This window comes from Nyctibius grandis, chromosome 32, assembly GCF_013368605.1.
Source record: "Nyctibius grandis isolate bNycGra1 chromosome 32, bNycGra1.pri, whole genome shotgun sequence".
Taxonomy (NCBI): Eukaryota; Metazoa; Chordata; class Aves; order Nyctibiiformes; family Nyctibiidae; genus Nyctibius; species Nyctibius grandis.
Window position 1 is genome coordinate 3,333,530 of NC_090689.1, and position 22,127 is coordinate 3,355,656.

At 39.8% G+C, this 22,127-nt stretch overlaps 1 protein-coding gene across 4 annotated transcripts in view; it reads left to right on the top strand.

Annotated features, from left to right (window-relative positions):
• Window positions 1-20,423, top strand: part of ARMC8 (armadillo repeat containing 8) — a 67,742-nt gene extending 47,319 nt beyond the window's left edge. For 3 of the 4 annotated variants that reach the window (XM_068421103.1, XM_068421104.1, XM_068421105.1), the window contains 12 exons: window positions 109-309; window positions 2,899-2,994; window positions 4,403-4,485; window positions 4,780-4,861; window positions 7,324-7,410; window positions 9,207-9,299; window positions 9,773-9,922; window positions 11,689-11,784; window positions 14,008-14,103; window positions 14,592-14,664; window positions 15,940-16,033; window positions 17,877-20,423. In XM_068421103.1, the coding sequence (XP_068277204.1) occupies window positions 109-309; window positions 2,899-2,994; window positions 4,403-4,485; window positions 4,780-4,861; window positions 7,324-7,410; window positions 9,207-9,299; window positions 9,773-9,922; window positions 11,689-11,784; window positions 14,008-14,103; window positions 14,592-14,664; window positions 15,940-16,033; window positions 17,877-17,910 (1,185 nt within the window). In that variant the 3' untranslated portion in view covers window positions 17,911-20,423. The remainder of the gene's footprint in view (window positions 1-108; window positions 310-2,898; window positions 2,995-4,402; window positions 4,486-4,779; window positions 4,862-7,323; window positions 7,411-9,206; window positions 9,300-9,772; window positions 9,923-11,688; window positions 11,785-14,007; window positions 14,104-14,591; window positions 14,665-15,939; window positions 16,034-17,876) is intronic. The other variant, XM_068421106.1, reaches the window with a different exon arrangement.
• Window positions 20,424-22,127: the final 1,704 nt, after the last annotated feature.

Here is a 22,127-nt window from a genome sequence, read left to right on the forward strand (position 1 = left end):
ACATTGTTGAGAATTGCTCTAGGATAGCTGTCTGATTTTTTTTGAGCTGCTTTAGCTGCACTAAACAATGGTGGTGGGGTTTTTTGTTTGTCTTTTTTGACTTTTCAGACTCTGCCATGTTTGGTTCGAATGTGTAGTAAGGACAGACTGCTGGAGGAGCGAGTAGAAGGAGCAGAAACACTGGCCTATTTGATTGAAACAGATGTGGAGCTCCAGAGAATTGCCAGCATTACCGACCACCTCATTGTCATGCTTGCTGACTACTTCAAGTATCCCAGCTCAGTGAGTGCAATCACTGATATCAAGAGGGTACGTTTCCTTACCCAGTTCTGAAGCTTTGAAAAATGTGCAAAACCAATAATAAATGGGCTCAGGATATTTTTTTTTTTTTCTATTTAAACCTTATGTCTGAGCTCCTGAATAGAAAGGTGACCAGAGGTCCAGCAGGACTTGATTCCTGATGTATATAGTCCCCAAGTCTTTGCTCACTCACTGCTTTTTCTGGAGCCTGTATTATCCAAACTAAATTGTTGTGTATATCTGGACTCCTCATCCTGTAAGAAGGATGCTGCCATTCTTCTATGTCAAAGATAGAGAGATGGGCTATGGGTGGTTTAATATAGCTTCACCATATGAGTTTCATTACCTTTTTCCAGAGATAGCAATGAAGTACCAGACTGAGACATCTGTCATGTTTCTCCTTTGCAGAGTTTAAATAACTTACCTCCAGGAATCAGTACATTTCAGCTTGCTAAGAGATAACAGTCCATGTGACGAGAGATTGATTTCAGTTCTTAGGTCAGGTTTGTGAAAAATGTTAAGTTCAGAGACAGCTCTGTTCTGTTAAAGCAGAAAACCATGTGGATGTCACGTAGCATTTCATATTATGAGTTATCTGTACTTGCAAGAGGTTGGATAAACAGAGACCAGATATACCTTGGAGACTTCATTTCATAGGTGTTGTACTAGGAGTTCTCATCTGTCAACTTTTTTTACAGATTCGCATACGCTTTCCAAAGCATTAGTGGATCAATCAACCTCAGAAGCAAGATTGGTTTTGATATTCTGCGTAGGGAAATATACATTGCCTGTTCTCTTCCCCTCTTACTGAGTATGATTTTTAGAAAATACCAAAAAAAAATGGGTTACAGAGCCTTGGTTTTTCTCTGAAACTAGCCCAAGAGGTAGACTCACTCTCAGACTTTTATTGAACGGGATTGATTCTGCATATAGAGCTGCCTTGAATTCTATGTAAAAATGCAAATTACATAGAAAAAAAATAGTTGCAGTATAAAATTAAATAAGCAGAAGGAAGTTTAGCAGCTGATTGGGGAGTAATGGACGTTGGCTGTAGCATCAAAAGTATGATTATATTCCAAATTCGAGTGGGGCAGTTATAAATATTATGACATTGCTTTGAGTGTTCACAAAAGTCTGTAAACACAGTCAGCTGGGAAGGTAGGGTGCTTGCTTTGTGCAGAATGCTTTGCATTATACCCTGTAAGGTAAAAACTACGTGAGTGAGGACTCTGCCAAACAGATTACTTGTCTGCTTTAAATATTTTTAACAATGATATAATACATTCTGCGCTAATATAGCTGCACCAGACAGAATTACTCATACAGCTTAATTTTTGACAGTTCTTTTATTTCAGCGCTTTGCTGCTTAATACTAGCATTTTTCTGGGATTTTGTGTAGACTTTAAATATTGCATCCGTTTGTGGAACCCATTGGTACAGAGTTTTGAGGGCAGTCAGGATCATAGAGTCATTCTCATTGGAAAGAACGTGAGGCGTTCTGAAAGTCTTAATTTTCTGTTCAAAGCAGGGTTAGTGCTGAGCTTAGATGAGGTTGATCAAGGCTTTGTCCAGCTGGCTCTTGAAAACCACTAAGAATGGAGATTAAACAACCTCTCTGAGCAATCTGTTCCAAAGTTTTACTATTGTGAGCATAATAATAATAATAATGAATTTCTATTTTTTTCTTACATCCAGTAAGAATGTCTCGTGTTTCAATTTGACTATTCTCTCTCCTTCTCTTGCTGTGCACCTCAATAAAGAGTCTGGCTCCATGTTCTCCTTGTATTAGAAGGCTGCCCTTAGGTCTCCGCTCAGCCTTCTCTTCTCCTGGCCAAACAAGCCAGGCTAGACCCCATCTGCTCCTCCAGGTCTGCTCTCCTGAAGTCCAAGGCTCTGTACTCTGCCCTGTGCATTGCTCACACCTCTCAGGAACTTGAACACCACTATTTTATGATCCCTATAGCTAGTTCTCCCATTAATTATCATACCCCCAAGCAGTTTTTCCTGATTTGTGGGCAGCCTGCCCAGTGGTGCATCACTAATTCACCCCTCTAGCACCTGTGTTAAGAAGTTACCTTCCAGAAACCTCCTAGACAGCTTGCACCCTGCTGTGTTACCTTTACAGCAGAAGTCACAAGTTAACATCACCTTAAGATGGAGGTCCTGTGATTTAGAGACTGGCTTTTGTTCCTGCTTTTGCTTAAGTTCTTTTGGTAAAACTTCCCTTGATTTTTCTCCCATTTTTTTCACTTTTCCTGGCTTGTTCCTGTAAGTTTCTGTTGGGTAAATAAGAATAGTTTTTGCCTGAATATGGTCTGCATAGAGTTGTAACTTTATAGGAGTGTTTTGGCCTCAGATTGTTTAAGTTGAATTATCTGTAACTCAGCAGAGAAATTAACCATATTCTAAACTTCAGTTATTGTATTCAGTTGGTAAACGTGAACATTGGCTAATGAAACAGAGTTCATTTGTGTTTCTGGCTGCCCTTGGTGTGGTAGACAAAACCCCAGTAGATAAGGACTAATTTACAACAAATAACAATATCCCACCTGTAATTTTTTAGCGTCTAAATCTGATATCTGTGCTTTATTTAAATAGCTTGACCATGATTTGAAGCACGCCCATGAACTGCGCCAGGCTGCTTTCAAGCTCTATGCTTCCCTGGGAGCAAATGATGAAGATATCCGAAAAAAGGTGAGCCTGTGAAAGACGTTAGTGATCAGGCAAAGATGTAGCTGAAGGTTAGGCTGAAAGGCAGTGCAAGAATTTGCACCCTTCCAGCCCTTTTTCCATTGTGATGTAAATAGGTTGAAACGAGAAGGCTCTCTTCCTGTTACGTTAATTTAAACTTTCAAATTGCACTTCTTTGCATGGGAATTGAAGACAAATTAATGTCTTGCCATAATAAAATATGAGAGTAAAGTTTATTTACGTAAACATCTTCACAGGGATGAACTGCATTCTCACAATAAGTTGTCTTTCAACATCATGTAGTCCTTGCTACTCATAAATTGTGGCCTATGAGTAACTTCTGAAACCTATGTTCTGAGGGACAGAATATACCTCTATTGTCATGTATCCTATGTTTTTTCAAAAATAAACCCTGGAAAGTCTAGTCATACTGGGAAAGAAAGTCAAAATTTATTCCATGATTCTGAAGTCATCAAGGGGGCTTGCACTGTCATAACAAAGTAGTTGGTGTGAAGGAGAACAAACTATGCAAACATCACAGGAAAGAGATTGGAGCACTCACATAGTTAAAAAAAATGTGTGGAAGGTGGAGGGAAATTAAACAATGAATGATTAAAAGCAGCATTTTCTTAAATTAAGCATGGAGTGGCAAGTACAGGAGGCAGGAGAATTTTCTGAGTTTATGTCCTGGTTAAAGGGGAAGAACAGAAGGAAGAAAGAAAGATATTGAGAGGAAGGAGGCAGGAAAACACAGTGTTGAAAAGGTAACTGGCAGGAAGATTTATCAGTGGGGAACTGTTCAGGATCTCCAGAATTCAAACCCATAAACTTCTCTTTTGTTGCAGAATGAACTTGTTTAGTGAATAGTAAGGATCCTTGTTTTACGTACCAAAGCGTTGTTTTTAATAAGTGGTGGGTGCATACATGACAAAGTTGATTTATTATATGAAAGCCATCTTTCATCTTGGTATTAACTCCTGTTTATCCTGGTCTTAAGTGCTCGTGCTGGCCATGTCTAAATATGGGAGATGAACTGCGATGTATTTTTTCCAGCTAGCTCTACAACATGTCTCCAGTCTGTAGTTTGTATATATTGTGTGCACTCACATGTGCTCTCTTTTGTTTTAATATGACCTTAAGGGTAATTCATCTAACCCTCTTCCTTGATGATTAATAAAATCATTTTGAACGCAGTAGTGGAGCACAGAATGTAGATTTTTTTTTTTTCCTAAATTGTATGCAGATACAATTGTATGCACTACTTTCCACTTAATCTGGGAAGAGAATGTGGCTTGCTGGTTTTAGCTACAGTTTTTATATGCAGTATTTAAAATGTTGCAGACAAAAAACAACAACCCATAAATGCTTGTATTATTTTATTCATATAACATTAATTCCTTTTTTTCTCCAGATCATTGAGACCGAAAATATGATGGACCGTATTGTTAATGGCTTGTCTGAATCTAGTATCAAGGTGCGATTAGCTGCAGTCAGGTAGGAGGCTTTTCTGATTCGTACAAATACTTGTCTTGTCAAAGTCTGATGCTGCACTTGTTAGAATCTGTGTTAATTTTTCAAAAGCTAATCTGAAGTCATTCTACTGTTGGAAAATTTATTGGAGGAGGAGGAGAGTTATCCTGGACTAGTACAATATTTTCTTGTTGCTATTTACAGTCTACTGCTTACCAAATTCTTAGCTGATTCTTTGTGTAGAAGCAATATATATGTTACAGCAGCATATATGTGAGTTGTGTATGTTACACAGGGAAGGTTTCTTTGTCTTTATAGATGTTTGCACAGTTTGTCCCGTTCTGTACAGCAGCTCAGGACAAGTTTTCAGGATCATGCTGTATGGAAACCTTTAATGAAGGTAAGGAAAGTTGAGTCTCAACTACTGAAGTGTTCTGTTCCGTTAAAGGAAGGTATGGTGTCTGTTCAGTGTGCATGCCTTTCTGTGGAATCATAGTAGAAATTACCTAGAAATCAAAATTCCATGACGTTCTCTGAAGAGAGCTGTAAATCAACAAAAGCCAAGCAGCAGCAGAGGACTGTGGTCCATGCTTGATTTTTTGGTTGTTTTTTTTTAATTTTTGTTTTTCATGATCAGTGAGTGAGGCTAAGTTATATCCCTAATTTTTACATAGGGCACTAGGAGGACTAAATCTCCTTTAATTTCAGGCTCAGACTAGACGGCACAGTTCAGACTTGGTCTGTAAGCCCTACAACAGAATTTAGATCTGCGTTTTCTTCTCTAATTCTCTACCTTCTAGATCTCATTGCAGATTCTAAAACTGAAACCAAAGAGCTCAGCAAGACCTTTAAAAAGACACATTTGAATATAATGCAATTATCCACAAGATTAAATGAGATGAAGTGTGTAAGGTATAGATCATCTCTCCTCCTGTAATGTGACTGTCATTAAGTGCAGATAAATAAACCAGTTTCTCAGTTTCAACATCTTTTAGACCTTGAAAATGGGGAACAGATGAAGTCTGCTAGCAAGAAGCCTGAAAGCTTGGGCAGTATTAACATCCATGAGAATCACCAAGAGAATCACCTGAAGTGAGCTTGACTCTATTCAGAAATAAAATAGCCAGACCAGAGAAAGTGTTGTTGGCAAAAAAGAACTGCTGAGCCTCATAAAGAGGTGGTTCTGGGAGCTGACTGTCCCAAGCTTCACTCAGGAGCCTGGAAGGATGTAAAGGATGGGGAGATCCTTCAGTTATTTCTAGTGATATTTCAATACAAGAAAGACGCCTGTTGGGATACTACTCTGTGACATTTTATTCAGGCCTGACTTTCTCTGCTCTGCTTGTGTTCTACTTCTCACAAGTTATGGACTTAAGAAAACCTGACTCACTAGTTATACTACACTCTCTGGCCATCTTGTTGGCTGCAGGCCAAGAACCTTTCTCAGTCTTTATGTTGCTTGCATGAATTAAGAGGCCCTAAAGTGTGGGCCTACTTTTTTCTGTAGTTTCATGATAGAAATGATGGGGGAATGATTTTCTGGCAGTATATACAACACACTTATTACAAGTTACGCATTCATCCTTGGATTGTGTGTGGGTTGTGATACTAATGTTGATGTCTAATTCCTTGGTGTTATTGGGAGGTCGAGGGAGATTTGATCATGCAAGTTTTGTGCTATCACTATAGCGTAATAATCCCATGATTCAGGACTCATGATCATCACCTGAAGGGGCTTGGAGGGAATGGTTTGAATATTTTTAGAGTTTGCGAAAAGCCAAACATGGACACATCAAACCTTTATAAATGTAAAACATAAAGATGACAGGATTGCTTGAAGAAGCACAAGCATGAAAGGAGAGCCATGTGAAAAAAAAATGCAGATGTCAGACTTTATGTAAATGCAGCTGCTGGCAGTTGTTCATTTTGATTTGTATTAAATAAGTTGAAGTCACAAACTTGTATTTTCATTCCAAAACGTCAAGGATTATTCGTAATAGGAAAATAAAAGTAATATTAAAGATAAATTAATTTTCAGTCTAGATTAGTAACAACTACGCTAAGTCCTTTCTCTCCCCCCTAGCATGTATAGCTGTATAAGCCATGGAAGAATAATGTCTAAAACTATAGGACTTACATATATATACTTTAGTGCAAGCTGCTGTAAATGCAGTAATTGTTAATGTGTGCAGTTTGCTCACTCTCTGAAACAAAAGGTGGTACAGAACAACCCCTCCATTCCCCCTTTCTTTGCTGGAGGAGCAGTTGTATCCTCCGTGCCTATTTCCTCACTGAGTTTTCTCAGAACACGCAAGGGAGGTGCTCTGTTTAAGAATGGCATAACAGATAAGAGAGAGTATAGCTTGTTCCAGGCTACTTGCTTTTCTGAAAGGATGGTCATGAGGAAATGTGCCATGTTGTGCTTTACAGGAGGTACAGAAGTGTTGAGGAGGCTCCTCCTGCAGCTTCCTCCGCTGTTCTGTAAACCATGACACAAAGATGCACTGCAGGACACAGCCTGCTCTCTGAGAGAATGGCTGCAGAGCTAAATTGCAACTGCCAGTATCTGTCTGCTTTGCAGAGCAGGGATCTGTTCCCACTGATTTCTTTTAAATTGGACCTGAAAGCTCTCAAATTTGGCTTCTGCAAAATAACTTTGCATTGCTCCAGCTTGTCATGTACTGTGTATCATCACACTGAGTTGAATGAACACTGTCTGGATCTGCACTGCTAGCATCAAAGCATCTCCTAAAGTACGGAATAACAAAGTGCAGCATAATTACAGGTATTCCATTTCAAAATGATCCCTTCCTTATCCTACTAGTTAATGGAGATTCCTCACTCTCCCCTTTGTGACTGCAGGTTTTACAGAATGCTCCAAATGAAATTCTTGTAGTAGCATCTTCCACGCTATGCAATCTTCTTCTGGAATTCTCTCCAAGCAAGGAGGTTAGTATTTATCCAGAAACAGGAAGAGGTAATAGGCAAAAGTTATATGATACAATGGTTCAATAGGCATAAAAGTATCTTAATACACTTGTGAAGCGTTACAGAGCTGTAATGTTAGGCAGAGTGTCTCTCTGATAGTTTGTGAATAAAAAAAAAAATCATCTGTTTACAGTGCCATGACAGTTAAATATGATTGAATAGTTAAATGTCTCTAAAGAAAATAAGTAGACATTAAATTTTGGAGTTTTTCACTTGTAAAACACTATTATCGAAAAAATTCGTAAGCAAGAAGAAAACTGATACGATTCATTGTCTTAGAGAATTACTGCTGTAATCTTGAAAATGCTGGCAGAGCTGAGTCTTGTGGCTTTTATTGTTCTTGAATGAATGATACAGGGTATCCGTTCTTGAGTTCTGCAATGTCTGTGTTTCATACTCACATATCAATGCTTCATAGCGATGGAACAATTCCCTAAGTCTTAAATATTTCTTAATTACAGAAAACATTTGCAAGATTGTGGTGTACGTGGCCTCCTCCAGGGCACTCTGGATTACCTTGGTTTGATCAATTGATCTTGGTGGTTTTAGTCACATCCATGAGACACAAAATTAACTGAAACAACTTTTAAGCACAGTTCACTGGCCAATGGGCTTTCTTGTTCATACTGCAGGTGACAGTCAGCATTGTGCTTCCACTTCAAATTGGATTGAAATATTGAATTTTCTGTTGGGACACATGGTTCATATAAAAAACGTCATTGCCAAAAGAAAATATTGCTTATGCAAAATGAAGGAATATTTAGAAATGTTAGATTTGAAAGCTTCTGCAAGCCATCTGATCTGCATTTGATGTATCACCTTTTTTTTTTCTACATAGTGTTTTGAAAATTGTATGTAAACTACCAGTCACTTAAGTAAATAAACAAAGCTGAGGTAGATCCCTGTAAAAGAGCTGAGTCAAAACCAATTCATGAAACCAAGATGAATTCATCTCTTAAGCAGGTTAAAAACCACAGAACTTCCCAAAAACTCTGATATGTTCAATTATTCACTGCTTTTGAAGGAGTAACTTCTGGAAGGAAGGAACACCTTACAAACTAGAGCAGCTATAAGTCGTTGGATGACTCCTTTTAGTGCATGACCTCTTCAGGTCTTAGGTAAAACTAGTACTTCAGATCTGGTTCAGGTTGAAAGCAGTTGTTCCAAACTTAACTTTCTTTACATTAATCAGTTTGAAGGCAAAGGTCCATGTATTGATATTTTTCCTGTCATTTAAAGATGTGATGCTACAAAGTTTTGCTTTTCAATCTGATCATCAAGGACACTCTCCAGTTTTCTTTATTATGCCAAAGTTTTTCTGTTGGATTTTAGTTTGGTCTGATTACTAAACACAAAGTTTAAATGTCAAGAAAGATATCAAGTAGTTTTCATTGTCCTTAAGACTGTTTTTGGAGAGCAGTCCCAAGCCAAAAGTTGTTGGGGAAAACCTATTTGCTTGTGTGAGTGTGGCAGATGTGTGTATAGTATCACAGCAGTGTATATACATGCGTACACAAACACGAATACACATGAGAATAAAGCCATCTTGACCTGAGTTTTTTCATAAAAACCTACTTTTTAATGCCCGTTAATATAGGGTATGGCTTGACCAGTTCACGTGAGTGAACTGGACAGGTTGTAAACTCAAGAATAAGATATGAGCAAGACTTTTTTGTATTATATTTACATTTGTATGTATGCCTCATTAGTCTAAGTAATGTTTTAAAGATATTTTTTCCCCCTCCTCTTCGTTTTAGCCTATTTTAGAATCAGGAGCCATAGAACTTCTATGTAGTTTAACACAGAGTGAAAATCTTGCCTTGCGAGTGAACGGCATTTGGGCTTTAATGGTGAGTAGAACACACTGACAAAATACCGCTTGTGATTTTCCTTCTTAAAAAGTCTGTGAATGTAACTTAAAGAGCTTGTCAGTTGTTATTAAAAATGACATAGTTGAAATATGGCTTGTCTTTCCACCTAACTACAGAAGGAAAACAGTGTAGGCCTGGAACACTTCATCTATTAGTCCATAAAATGAAATAAACTCTTCAGTTCTGATACCAGTTTGGTTGCCCAGATCATTCAGGGAAACAGTTAAGTAGTGTCAGTAGCATGGCAGGGGACAAATAAAAGCAGGTAATAACCAGGTCAGCTGTAAGACTGGGTGGAAATGCAATTCACTGTGTAGCAGTTCCTCATAAACTATAACCTTTGCAAGATTAATTTTAGCAAGGATATATGCTTGCAGGTAACAGTCTACTAAAAGAGTGAAAGCCCAAGTTTAAGATAAAAAAATCAAGCAAAAAATTTCTGTCTCTTTCAGAATATGGCATTTCAAGCGGAACAGAAGATCAAGTCAGACATCTTACGAGGTCTGAGTACAGAGCAGTTATTCCAGTTGCTTTCTGATTCCGATGTAAATGTTCTGATGAAAACTTTGGGACTGCTCAGGAACCTTCTGTCCACTCGCCCAGTAAGTAGAGCTGCAAACAGACCTTCTTCTGAAAGCTGATCAAACGTGCAGACAATACAAATTAATTCTTAATCTTTTTTGTAAGACAGGTTATTTTTCTGTTTAAGAATAATGTGCGATATATGCTAAAATTGAGGCCTTTGGATTTATCCAAGTATCTGTAACCAAATGTACAAATCAGTGTAAGAAAACATTTGAAAGAATTCTCTACATCCACTGAAACCTTGTAATAATTAGAGAGCTAGACAGTTACATTTAACGTTCAATTCCATTTCATTTGGCTTTCATCAAAATTATTTTCCTAACAGTCTGTCTGTGAAACTTTCCAGAACAACAATAAGAGGGTTGCACTGTTGAGTCAATGTGTGGAGAGGTACATATCTTAAGGATACCTGTGTTTCTTCTTTCTTGACACCTGAAATATTTCTGTTCTTATCCAACTATATAGATAGTACTGGCTTTTTGAATTTGACTGTGGGACTGTGCACTTACAAAATGCATACGTTCATTTTACACACTGAAATAAAATGGTTTGAAAATGTAAGCCCATGAATTGTTTTTGACAGGGAGAAAGAGATATTGGTGGAGGAAAAGAAAGGGGTAATCCCCTGTGAAGAACAGAGGGAAAACATGCAGCAAACATTTGGCAAGCCAACATTTTTGTGGGGAAAAAAAACCACGAAGCCTCTACAATACTCTATGACGTATTGTGTTTCTACCATAAAAAGGTCACTGCAAAAAATCTTCTGATATTTGTACTCGTTGAGTCTCAATAAGCTTCATAGAAAATTAGCTCTGTCTTAATGTGGAAAGATATTTAACAGTCATTCATTAAATTCACCCTGAGCTCTTGACAGATGAGTCTCATTTTCCCTTAAGGTGTTCTTCATCTGAAACTACGTCCCAGCTTCATCTACTTCCTGTAGTATGTTTTAGAGCCAGAACCAACCATTCTCATTCTCTACCCAAAACTCACTCCAGAATAACTCATCCAGCACCTTTCGAACGAAGTCTTGTTATTAGCAATTTTAAGAAGTCCTACAAGAATCCCTAACATCTTAAAAAGTGGTAGCGTGCCATGTGCTGGTAATCTCTGGTGGCTGTTTGCTGTCACTCTTGAGTTTTGGTATCAGTTAATGCAGTAGATCTAGTTTCTTCTTTTTCTGTTACTCCTAATGATCAATTTTATTCTAGTATAGGTGTTCATAGTCTGTGATCAAATGACCTTTTACCTGTAAGTCTCTTAACTTGAGACAATTTTCCTAGACGATATGTAATGTATATGGTTTATTTCTCTGAATCCTCTCAGCATTTTGAAATGTGGATATCAGACCTGGTCACAGTGTTCCAGTAAGAGTAGCAAATACCAGATAAGAAACCTCAGTTTTCATACCCCTCTCTGATATCCCCCAGTTATCAGAAGGGAAGCGGTTCTTTCTAACTGCAGCATCATACTTAGAGCTTGAGTCCAGCAGGATCCAGTCTTCAGACTGGCCTCCATGCAACTGGGAAACCAGTGTCTTTTCTACAGGTTACGGTGAAATCAGAACCAAGGCCCATATCATGCTCGCTCAAACCAGACCAGGCTTCAAATGAAGAGGAATATTATGAAGTGTTTCTGCTGTGATAAGTTCATGTTTTTGGGAGACCTCGCTAGGAGCTAGGGTCTTTGTGCAATGTTGCTACTCTTTAGAGTAATTCAAGTAGGAATGCCCCTTCTTTGTCTGGAAAGTTGCCCTGATTGTGTTTCATCATTGCTTTGGCAGCACATAGACCATATAATGAGCACTCATGGGAAGCAAATCATGCAAGCAGTGACCCTCATTCTGGAAGGGGAGCACAATATAGAAGTCAAAGAGCAGGTACCCTTTTTTGTTTCATATTGTCTTGGCAGAATAAAATTTAAGAAACAGCTAAGAATGCTTACTCTTCTCAACATGGCTTTTTTGCTTGGGATTATGATGTACTGTGAATATTTTACTGAGATCTGTCAGATTAATAACTTCAGTACCTACAAGAATGCTCTTCTTTCTAATGGATTGTTACAAATGTGTTTGAATTGAATTCAGAATGGTTTTTGAAATGTAGATTTGGTAAAGGGGAGGACACTGTATATGAGAGCAGAAGAGTTAAATCTAAGGCAATTGCATGGCAGAAAGGGGACAAGGGAAGAGAAAGCCAGTGTTTCACATTGGGGAAAGCATCATGGTTATTTGCTCCTGTAGCAGCCATCGGAGCCACCAGTGATGAAGAATACCATGGTCACCTGCCTTGCTGGCAGTAATACATGTTCTGCTGGGAGATGTGGTACCTCAGCTGTTCTTGGGTGCCTGCAGGAGCCGGCAGCGATTAGAGGAGGAGAGGCACTGGCAGGGAAAAGAGCATGCTGGTGTAGCTCAGGAAATAGTGGGGAGGGACGTGCCCTGAGAAATTAAAATTTAAGAAAAGCAAAATGCGAGAGGAAAGGGAGAAGGAAACAGGAGATGGCTGGTAGGGAAAAACAGCCCTGGCTTGGTGGCAGCATAAGGGGGTCAGCGTACAGGGATACCTGCTGCGGGGATGCTAAAGCAAAAGTAAGAGGATAGATGGGAAGAGTTTGGCTGATTAACTCTTGTGACAGACAAGACGGTCAATTGTAGAATGCTTTTTCATCCTCATGTAGGGCATGTGGTGATGAAGAATGGGGGCAGCGAGCAGCTGTGGGAGAGTCTAGAGGATCACTTTGGCTTAGGATGGATATTGGTAGCAAACAGCACAGCAAATGAGTGTAAACATACAGCTAAATCCAGACTGGTCTAAATCTCTGCTCAGTGAAGAATGAGCTGAAGGCAAACAGGCCTCCTATGGCTATTGAAGTGCAAAATTAGCAAAATAGCCCAGAAGACTCTTAATAGATAGCAAGTTTAGTGATACTGTGGTTGTGAAACAGCTGAGGATTAACCAGTTGTGTCTTCCTAAATAATATTCTTCCTGATAAAGCTCTAGTGACACGAATGGTCTTCATCGCAATAGAAGGTTATTTATTGCCAAGCCTCTCAGAATTATTTCGGAGGAGAATCAGTGTACCTGAGAAATACTCTTGGAAAGGGCTAGTAGACATGGGTTGGATACAGCCTTTAGGGTTTGGGGCCTTTATACACAGAACATTTTCTTTGTCCCTGTGGTGTGATCAGCAGCTTGGTTTTATTGCAGAATCATCCAGTACTGCCTATCTGCACACAAGAGCCTGTACTTCTAACAGGACAGTGCTTGTCTCTGTCACTGACTGTCTCATCAGTGTGTAATTAGGAGCTTGGAAGTAATAAATCTCTGCAACTGCTGACATGAATGCAGTGCACCTTAGACACAGGCATCATACAAGTGCTGATCATTCTCTGGTGTCCTTCTGTAGTCATCCCTGCATGTCCAGAAAAGATGGTTAAGTTCTTCCACAGCTCTTTGGGAAAGAATTTGTAGAGCATCTCCTGGTGCCTCCCGAGAACCAGGAAGGCTGCCTATGCAAGTCCTAATGCCATGTGTGTGTAGTGCCAACATGGGCCTAGATGCTTCAAGGTTAATCTGTAGGATGGCTTCTGTAATTTGCAAGCAATAACCAGATGTGTTAGTAGTTTGAGTTATCTCTGCAGGTAAGATGCATGATTAGACTTGTTGAAAACTCTGCTAGATCAGCAGACAGGCCTCTGTCTTTCCTTTTCCTGGCCTGAAGAACTAGATGGATATGTTTGATGTTGTTTTTCTTTTTCCTAGCCACTGATACAGAATAGCCTGCTTTATTTTTCCAGTGTATTTAATCTTTTCTATATGCAGCATATTTCCATGAGAGACTTAAAATTTTACTCATTGAAATGAATTAATGAATGTTACTTTTTATTTTAAAATAGCAATGACTGTTTTTTGCCAAGGCTCTTCATCCACAGCTGTTAACTCTTTGGCCCCAGATGTAAGCAAGCTGGAAACTCCAGATTAAAGATATTAAAACTAATTAAATATATTGTCTGTCACAAGTTCAAAGCTGCCAGGGAAACTGTATAAATCATGGGATGTGATCTGTGGCCAAATAACTGAACAGTTTTTCTCTCTTTCAGACATTATGTATACTTGCCAATATAGCAGATGGAACGACAGCAAAAGAACTGATTATGACCAATGATGACATCCTGCAGAAAATCAAATACTACATGGTATGGGGAATTTATCTTAAAGGTTTCATGCTGGTCTTTTGTAGAAATGAGAAGAGGGTACTTTAGCATTTTGTTGTGTAAATTATTCAGTATCACGCACTTAAATTTCGCACACCCAGTTGTGTTTTAAGAAATCATGTAGTGCAGTATTATATGGCAGAGGTGTACTGAGGATCTGATTAAAAGGAAAATGCAGTGGTTGTTTCCCATAAGAATGTTACAGTGACTTAAACAATATGTGTAACAAATCTACATGGAAAACATTTCATGATCTTGGAGAAGGCATATCTTGTAGACCTCAAATATTGGGAAAGAAGTGATTGAACACTACTCAAATGCCTTATGTTATGGCACTGTCTTTGAGAGAAGCTGTAGATAAGAATTAGTCCCAACTTTGCTACCTTATTTATTACAGGATGAATGCCAAAATGTAAGTCTGAGAATTTCTGAATTTCTTCTAAACTTGAGTACTATTTTTCTATATTTAGAGTCATTCAAATGCTAAACTTCAGCTTGCTGCCATGTTCTGTATATCTAATCTCATATGGAATGAAGAAGAAGGTAAGAAAGCCTCATTATTAATGCATGTACAAGTTACTGTACTGATCAAAAGTCTAATGTTGCATAGTAATCAATATTTGCAGTGCACAGCACAGAGGGATCCAAAGCATAAAGGGAGACATCATTATAGGTATAATATGGGATAAGTGAGAGTGGTCAGGAGGGCGCTGAGGAAAGTGTAGGGAGCTGTTCTGAGGGAGGAAGGGGAGACACAAGAAGAGAGTGTCAATAAATAGGAGTTGATGGGAGTCACGCAGTGGGAGGGTTCCACCTGCAGCATTTCTGTAAAATCTGAAAACAATTGGAGTGAAAGAGAATCCTAGTAAGGGAGCTTCTAAGTCTTAAGGAGGTTGTGGAAACATTGTTGGAGGCAATAGGGTCACTGGAGAGGATAAATGGATTAGAAAGGGGATTTGTTGCAGAGACATTTTCCCCAGCATGGATGGCTTGAATGGATTGGACAGTGTGACTATGAAACCAGTCAAAGGACTTGTGGGTGGAACTGGAAGGAATGGGGAAGGCATTCAGTAAGAAGAGTCATGGCCTGGAACAATGGAACGTAACCAGGAGGGAGGTGAAGGATGCTGCTGCACAGAAAAATATGTGTTGGGTTGAGGGGTGGAGAGGGCAGATGGAGGCAGCAGTGTGGAGCTGGAAGAAATGTTAAGGGAAGGAGTGATGGGAGGTGGTGTGCTTTGAGGAATGGTGGGGCTGGGTGGGAGGAGGACTTTTAGATTGATAATTTACAGACCCTCAAATTGACCATGCTGCTCTTCAGCAAAGAAATCAGTGTCTCTACTTGGTTTTGGGTTTTTTCCCCTACTGTGTAACTTATTCTGCATCTCTCAGATCACAGAACTTCATTCAGTGTGTGACACTTGGCTGTGCTCCTGGTGGCTTTCTGCTCGTTATTCTGGCATTATGCAGTGCTACAACTCGGACTCAAAAACACACCTCCAGTTAAATGGTCTCTGCATCCAAATCAGAGAGATGAGAATAAACCAACTGAAGTCAAGCTTCTTACTTTAGGATAAAATATGTTCAGATTTTTGCCTTCAGAATTTTATTTTCTTTAAACATATGCACACAAAGTACAAAAAAGAAACTACAGGTCCCTTGAATAGCCACAACTGAAGGAGTTTTTCCATCGCTGTGTTGTAACTGAACAGTGTTCCATACCCCTCCTTTAAGCTGGTTTCTGCTACCGCTCCTTTCCTCTGTTCTGCAGACATTTATTTTTGGTGGTATTCCCAACAATGTGATTTACTGTCGTAGGTTCACAAGAACGCCAAGATAAACTACGAGACATGGGAATAGTAGATATTCTACATAAATTGAGTCAGTCATCGGATCCAAATCTGTGTGACAAGTGAGTATAAAGAAAAATCCAAAAAGAAGATTAGAGGGAAAACTTTGCTTTTTATTAAAAAAGTATCTTTGTTTGAAATGTTTTGATTATAGAAAAATTCCTCAGAAAAACTATCATTGCACTGAGTTTTACAGTGTATAAAGAAATCGTGATGAACATTTACTTAAAGAATAGGTTTTGTATTGCTCAGGAGTAACAAATTTTACTAAAGTTCTCAAGAGTATAAAATAACTACATTCTAAACCGCTGGAGGGTCCTCTCTGAAATCTCACTGATACACAAATATTTGTGTAATCCTTGGACTACTAACAAAGTTCCAGAGGACTGGAACAATGGTAAACCATCACATAACACTAATAAATTAAAAAAATAATACAGGATCACTGCTGCTGTTAATCTCAATTAAATTATTTTAAACTAATTAAGCTCAACATTAACTTTTCACATACCTGTGCTGTTACTTATAGTATCTACACAGATCATCTAGCTTCTTCACAAACACATATAACCAAGACAGCTAATGATAATTTCTGGGTTTTTTTATGTTAACTTTTTGCAATTATCCCACCTGCAGTTAGTAACAACCCATATTTCTTTCATGAACTAAAGGAGATGATCTGATTTTTGAAAGAGGCCATAGACAGACAACACAACTCAAAACTGTGCAGTGTTTTAAAATGCATTATATCTGGGTTTCTTTTTTTTATGAAAGATATTCCAGTCTTCTTGGACATCTTTGTAGTAAAGCTATGACTTCTCTGTTTAAAATCTATGCCAAAGTATCAGTATTGAAGCTGATAATCAAAAACATATAGATATCAATAAGCAGGCTCACAGAAAATTATGGAAAAGCTAAACAGCGTTTTCAAACAGTGAGAAATAGGAATAAAACAACAGTAAAAATACTTTCTGGTAAATTGGCCTTGCTTGTCAACACTTAAGCCTTGGGTTTTAAGAGACAGGGAGCTGATGGGGCGTAGCACTGTTGCAAGTGTCCTGTTCCTTCTGGCTACCTGCTCCCATTGTTTACCCTGTCCCAACTGCCTCATCAGCCCCCTCGATGAGCTGATGCGACTTGTGAGCGTAGCAGGAAACTTGGAAGAAAGAAGTAAATAATCTTCCTCTGGGTTGCTGAGTTGTATGGGATCTTGGAAAAGTCTGTCAAGGTCATGATAGCATGGTTGGGAGGTGTGGGGGACAAAGGAAGAGCAAAGCTTCTCACTTCAGGTGGTAGGAAACACTGAATTAGCTGAAGTGTTGATGAAACTGTAACCCTAGACTTTTGGGAGGTGTTTTTTTTCTTAACAAATATGTTGCACAATGTTAGATTACAGAAATACCAGTATTACGCTGCCTGTTGTTGCTTTTCTCCCTCTCTCCTCATTGCATGTTTTTGGTAGGGCCAGTACTCCTGATACAACTAACGTGCTTCTAGTATGTTCTGAGTTATGACACCTCTTTCATTTCTCAGACCTGCTTTTCATGGTACATCTACATCACAGAAAAGTAATTGCTCTTCACAATTATTGCTCTTAAGGGTTTAATAAGGTGTGTTGATAATGGGGTTCAATATACATCTAAGCCCCACCATGCTTGAAAGTTGCTCAGTTTATGCTGAGCATCTAATATACTTAGATCATCTTATTCTTAGATGCAAGGTGGATTCTTAAATGGTTGCAGAACACTTGTGCACCATGGGCTGGATTCTTCCAAACAGAAGGAGCCAGCCACTCGGCTTCTTTTATCTCCTTCATCCTCCTCTCTTGCTGGCATTGTCTTGTACATAACACTGATGATGACAAAGCCAATCGCCAGTAATTAACAGGTCGTTCCTTTCTTGCAGGGCGAAGACAGCACTCCAGCAGTATCTTGCATGATCAAAGACTAATTGAATCTATGGACACCCCTCATGTCTACTTAAGGAACAGCAGGAGATATTCCTGACTCCTTATATTTGCACAAGTCACCTTGGGCTGCATTTTTCTCAGGTGCAGGGAGCTGCTTTGCAGAAACAGTTTAAATGATCAGGTCTCCAGTGCACTTGAGAATTTTCTTGAGGTAGTTTCTTTACTCAGAGGACTCTTGGGGGGTTGTTTTGGTTTTTGGGTTTTTTTTCCTGAGCTACCTGGACTTTCAGATAGAACAATCAGTCATCGTTTTCCTTTTGGGCCTACAATTTTCTGCTTTTGCTGCAGCCTGCGTGTGTGGATGTGTGTGGGTGTGCTCGAGTGTGTGCGTGTGCTCGGGTGAATGTGTGTGGGTGTGATACCTCAAATTTTGTTTTTTTTTCCTTTTTTTTTTGTGTGAAAATCTTTTTCTACAGGTTTTCAAGGGTTAACCATTGTTTGCTGTATGAATACTTCAATGAATTATATACAGTTTGAATGAAATGTTATTTAAAAAAAAAAACCAAACTGTTGTATCCCATAAAGTTTATTTTGAATTTTGAACAGATGAATGTTTTTAAGTAAAATATATGCATTTCTGAACTTCAGCTTAACTTACATTATACTTCCTTTTTAAAAAGAAAAATAGAGGGAGACAGTAGAAATTATAAGCAGCACATTCTGTACTGACAAGGTCCAAGAGTCTTTTACCGCCATACAAGGTCACCTGGCACTGATGACATGCTCACATCCATGGCATGGGTCAACTGGATTGTTTTGGGTTTCATTATGTTTCTAGAAGAAAAGCTCATGCTTCAGAGCTAGCATGACTGTTGATTTCTCTAGGTGACTGCAGTATCAGCAGGCATAAGCTGTTGCTGTAGTAGCCAAGAACCTGCTCAGAGAATTGCTGAAGGATTAGCTTATTTCACTGGAGATAAGTATTTGCTGATCACTAACATGTATGTTGCAGAAGTTACACTTCCAAGAGACCAGAAGGAGCTGGCAAGCAGTGATTAAGGGATTGCTTTTGTTTTGCATCTGTTACCTCCAGATATAGTGAAGTGACTTACAAATTATTTCCACGAAAGGTCATCTGGGTGCATTAAGTTGGGGAAGGGGTGGAAAAATTGAGGTTTTGTTTTTTTTTAGCTCACTAATGTTGCTACAGATTTTGTGTATATACACAGATATACACACCTGCATGGAACTGGATACCTGGATAATAAGTGATGGGATTTTACTGCGTTCAGAAGCCTAGATTGTCCATGAGTTCCTGAAATTGTGCCTGTAAGTGTGGAGAAAAAAAACAGGAGTACAAATGAAGATGACTGTAAGGTTAGGCTGGAATATGATGAGACCCCAGTGGCTTCACAGTCAAATATGCATAGAAAGAAATGAGGGCAGCAAGGAGCTCTCCTTCATGCAGTTCAGGGTTCGTGCTTTCTTACCCTGTCTACTTTCTGATTTCAGTTTAGACCATAGTTTTAACAGTCAGAATCTCCAAACACTATATTTACATAGCACTAACAGGCACACTAAAGACCGCAGCCGATGTCTTAAACCAAATCTTTCTTCTGTTACACTGAACTTCAGGAAGGCTGCAGCAAGAAGAGAGGTCTGTAACTTTGCTAACCAATTTGGAGAAGTAGCTTCATCTTTTATTTCTAATCAGAAGGTCAAATTGTGATAGCCTTACTTTTTTTTCCAAGGTAACTACTTGTGTCAGAAAATGTGACCACAGTTTGACCTGGAATTTGAATGTGCTATGTATCAGCTAACTGTTATCACTTGGTTGCAAAGGAGACTATATACATTTCATGTAACTTCTTCCACTCTTGAAAGACAAATAAAAATGAGCACCTGACACTTTTTCCCCAGGCATTGCAGTAAGTGACTGGCAGTTTTTTAATGTCCTTCTGCAAATTTTTCATGATGGACTTTGGGGGCAGAACAAAAGGGAAAGTAAAAATATGTGAGAACTTGATAAATATCAGTACCTCAGAAGTGAAGTCTTATTTATAAAATTCAGTCAAATATGTTTTTGCTTGAACTGAGAAAAGAGTTCTGAGGCAGGTATTGTAAATGCAAAACTGTACAGCGTGCATCTGACTTCCAAATTTGCACTCCTGCTGTGTACGTTGAGGAGCTCAAGTTCTTACATATTTCTCCCTGTCCTCCCCCAATTCACATTTCTAAGAGCAAATCTGAGTTTGATTCTATAAAACTTCGGTGCCTAAAGGTGTTCAGAAAAAAAGGTGAGTACGTATCTGTGTCCATGTTTTGAGGTGGTTTCCTAAAATTCTAGCAGGAAAACTAAAAAACAATGCTCAGACAATCTCGTTGCTGCATGAGAACGGTTGACATTTTCCACAGATATTGATAGGACAAACTGTTGGATGAGAACATTTTTACATTTAGTTAAGCTTTGTGAATAATTTTTGATGTTGCTATAGGTATGTACAAAAAGAAGAATACTGTAAATAAAAAGAACTTTACCAGAACATCTAGATTTTTCTCAACTTCATGGAGAAATCTGAGCTTTCTGTGCCAGCTTCTCTACAGACTGACAGTTGCTAGCTGAAGATTCACGGTGAGAACAAACTTGTTTGCTGGTCGGCCAGATCTTTACCAATTTTATTTAGGTTGCAGCATCTTGTGGATTACAGGGTTGCTTTCAGAACCAAAGCACGTACAGAGTTTATCTGGACATACTACAAATCAAGATTTCTGCTGTTCTTGTGCCGTTTCTCTTCTGAAAACCAGTCTGAATGAATTTTGATACGTATGTCCACTCTCTGTATCTGGGTCCAGTGGTGGTAGTCTTTCTCTCAGAGGTTACATGTGTTAAAAAGTGAATAGTTCTGCCTGGAGTTTGGCACGATAGTTGTCAGACAAGTGGTACACTTCGTTGCTCCCCACCACTTCCAGTCCACACTTGGAGTAGTCTCTCTCACACAGAAAGTCAAATGAGACTTGTAATTTGGCTGTTGTTCCAATTACAGATTTGCATTGTAATAGGGAAAGAAGCTAAGTGACCTGCTCAAAAGCATCTTGTGCCAGTATATTCTTAAGGCAAGTGTCTCATATTTTTTAAGATTTATTTTTATATAACTTTAGCCATTGCAGTAGATGCTGCACCTCCATGAAGCTGCTGGAGCAGTGGCACAGCAGGCAGAAGAATAATTAAGGTGGATGAGGTTAGATTCTTGAAGACTAGAAAATGGGTTTATCAGGACTGTCTTTGGTAATCCTAAAATGTAAGCGCATAATAGATGTAAACATACAAAATTTCAGTGGTGGTTAAAATAATCAGGACTTTACTGGAGGCTTATTTCTACAAAGAGAGACATGCTGGGGGCATGCAGGGCTGCAGTTTGCTCTGCTGAGCTGGTGCTGGAGGCAGGGGAGCCCCGGCCAAGGCTCAACCCTGCCATGGCCCCTGGAGGCACTGGACAGTGTCCCCTCGGGCTTGCCAGGGGCACTAGAGGAGCTGACGTGCCAAAAGCTGAATCCTCAATCAGGAGGGACCCTGACCAGCTGGCGGACCAGGCCACCAGACATCATGTGCTGCATGACAAGCAGCAGCACCTCCGAGGTCTGCACCCTGGAGCCCAGTGACCCCAGGCACGGGAATGGACAGGGTGAGCAGCAGCCCTGCCCCGAGGGGCATCATGCTGCTGGGTGCTGGGCACAGGCACTGTGTGCTCACTGCAAATGGGAAAAACACCCAACCAACCTTCAAAACCAGCTGCGTTTGTAGTGGGGCCAGCAGCTTATCCCTTCTGCTCGGTGCTGGGGAGGTCATGTCTGGATCCCACGCCTTGTTTTGAACCCCTAGTTGAGGAGGGACGGGGGAAAACTGGAGGAGGGGGGTGTCATGTGGTGGGCTGGGGGGGTGTTGGGCAGGTTTGACAGGCAAAGGGGGGTGAGGGGCTCCAACCACAGCTGCTGCTGCTTGAAGGACAATTACAGAGGAGACGGAGCTGAACTTACTGGCTGCAGCGGATGCTGAGAAGGGAGCGGGGCTGCTTGGCTGCCGCTCCGCCCTGACGTTGCCAGGGCTGCTGTGGCAGTGTTGGGGTGCTGCCACAGCAGCGTTGGGGTGCTGCCAGCCGCTTCACAGGTACCGCCAGGCCCTGGCTGGGGCCGGTTTGCTTCAGCCACCCTCACAGGACAAGGGGGTACAGGCTGCTGTGTCTGGGCTT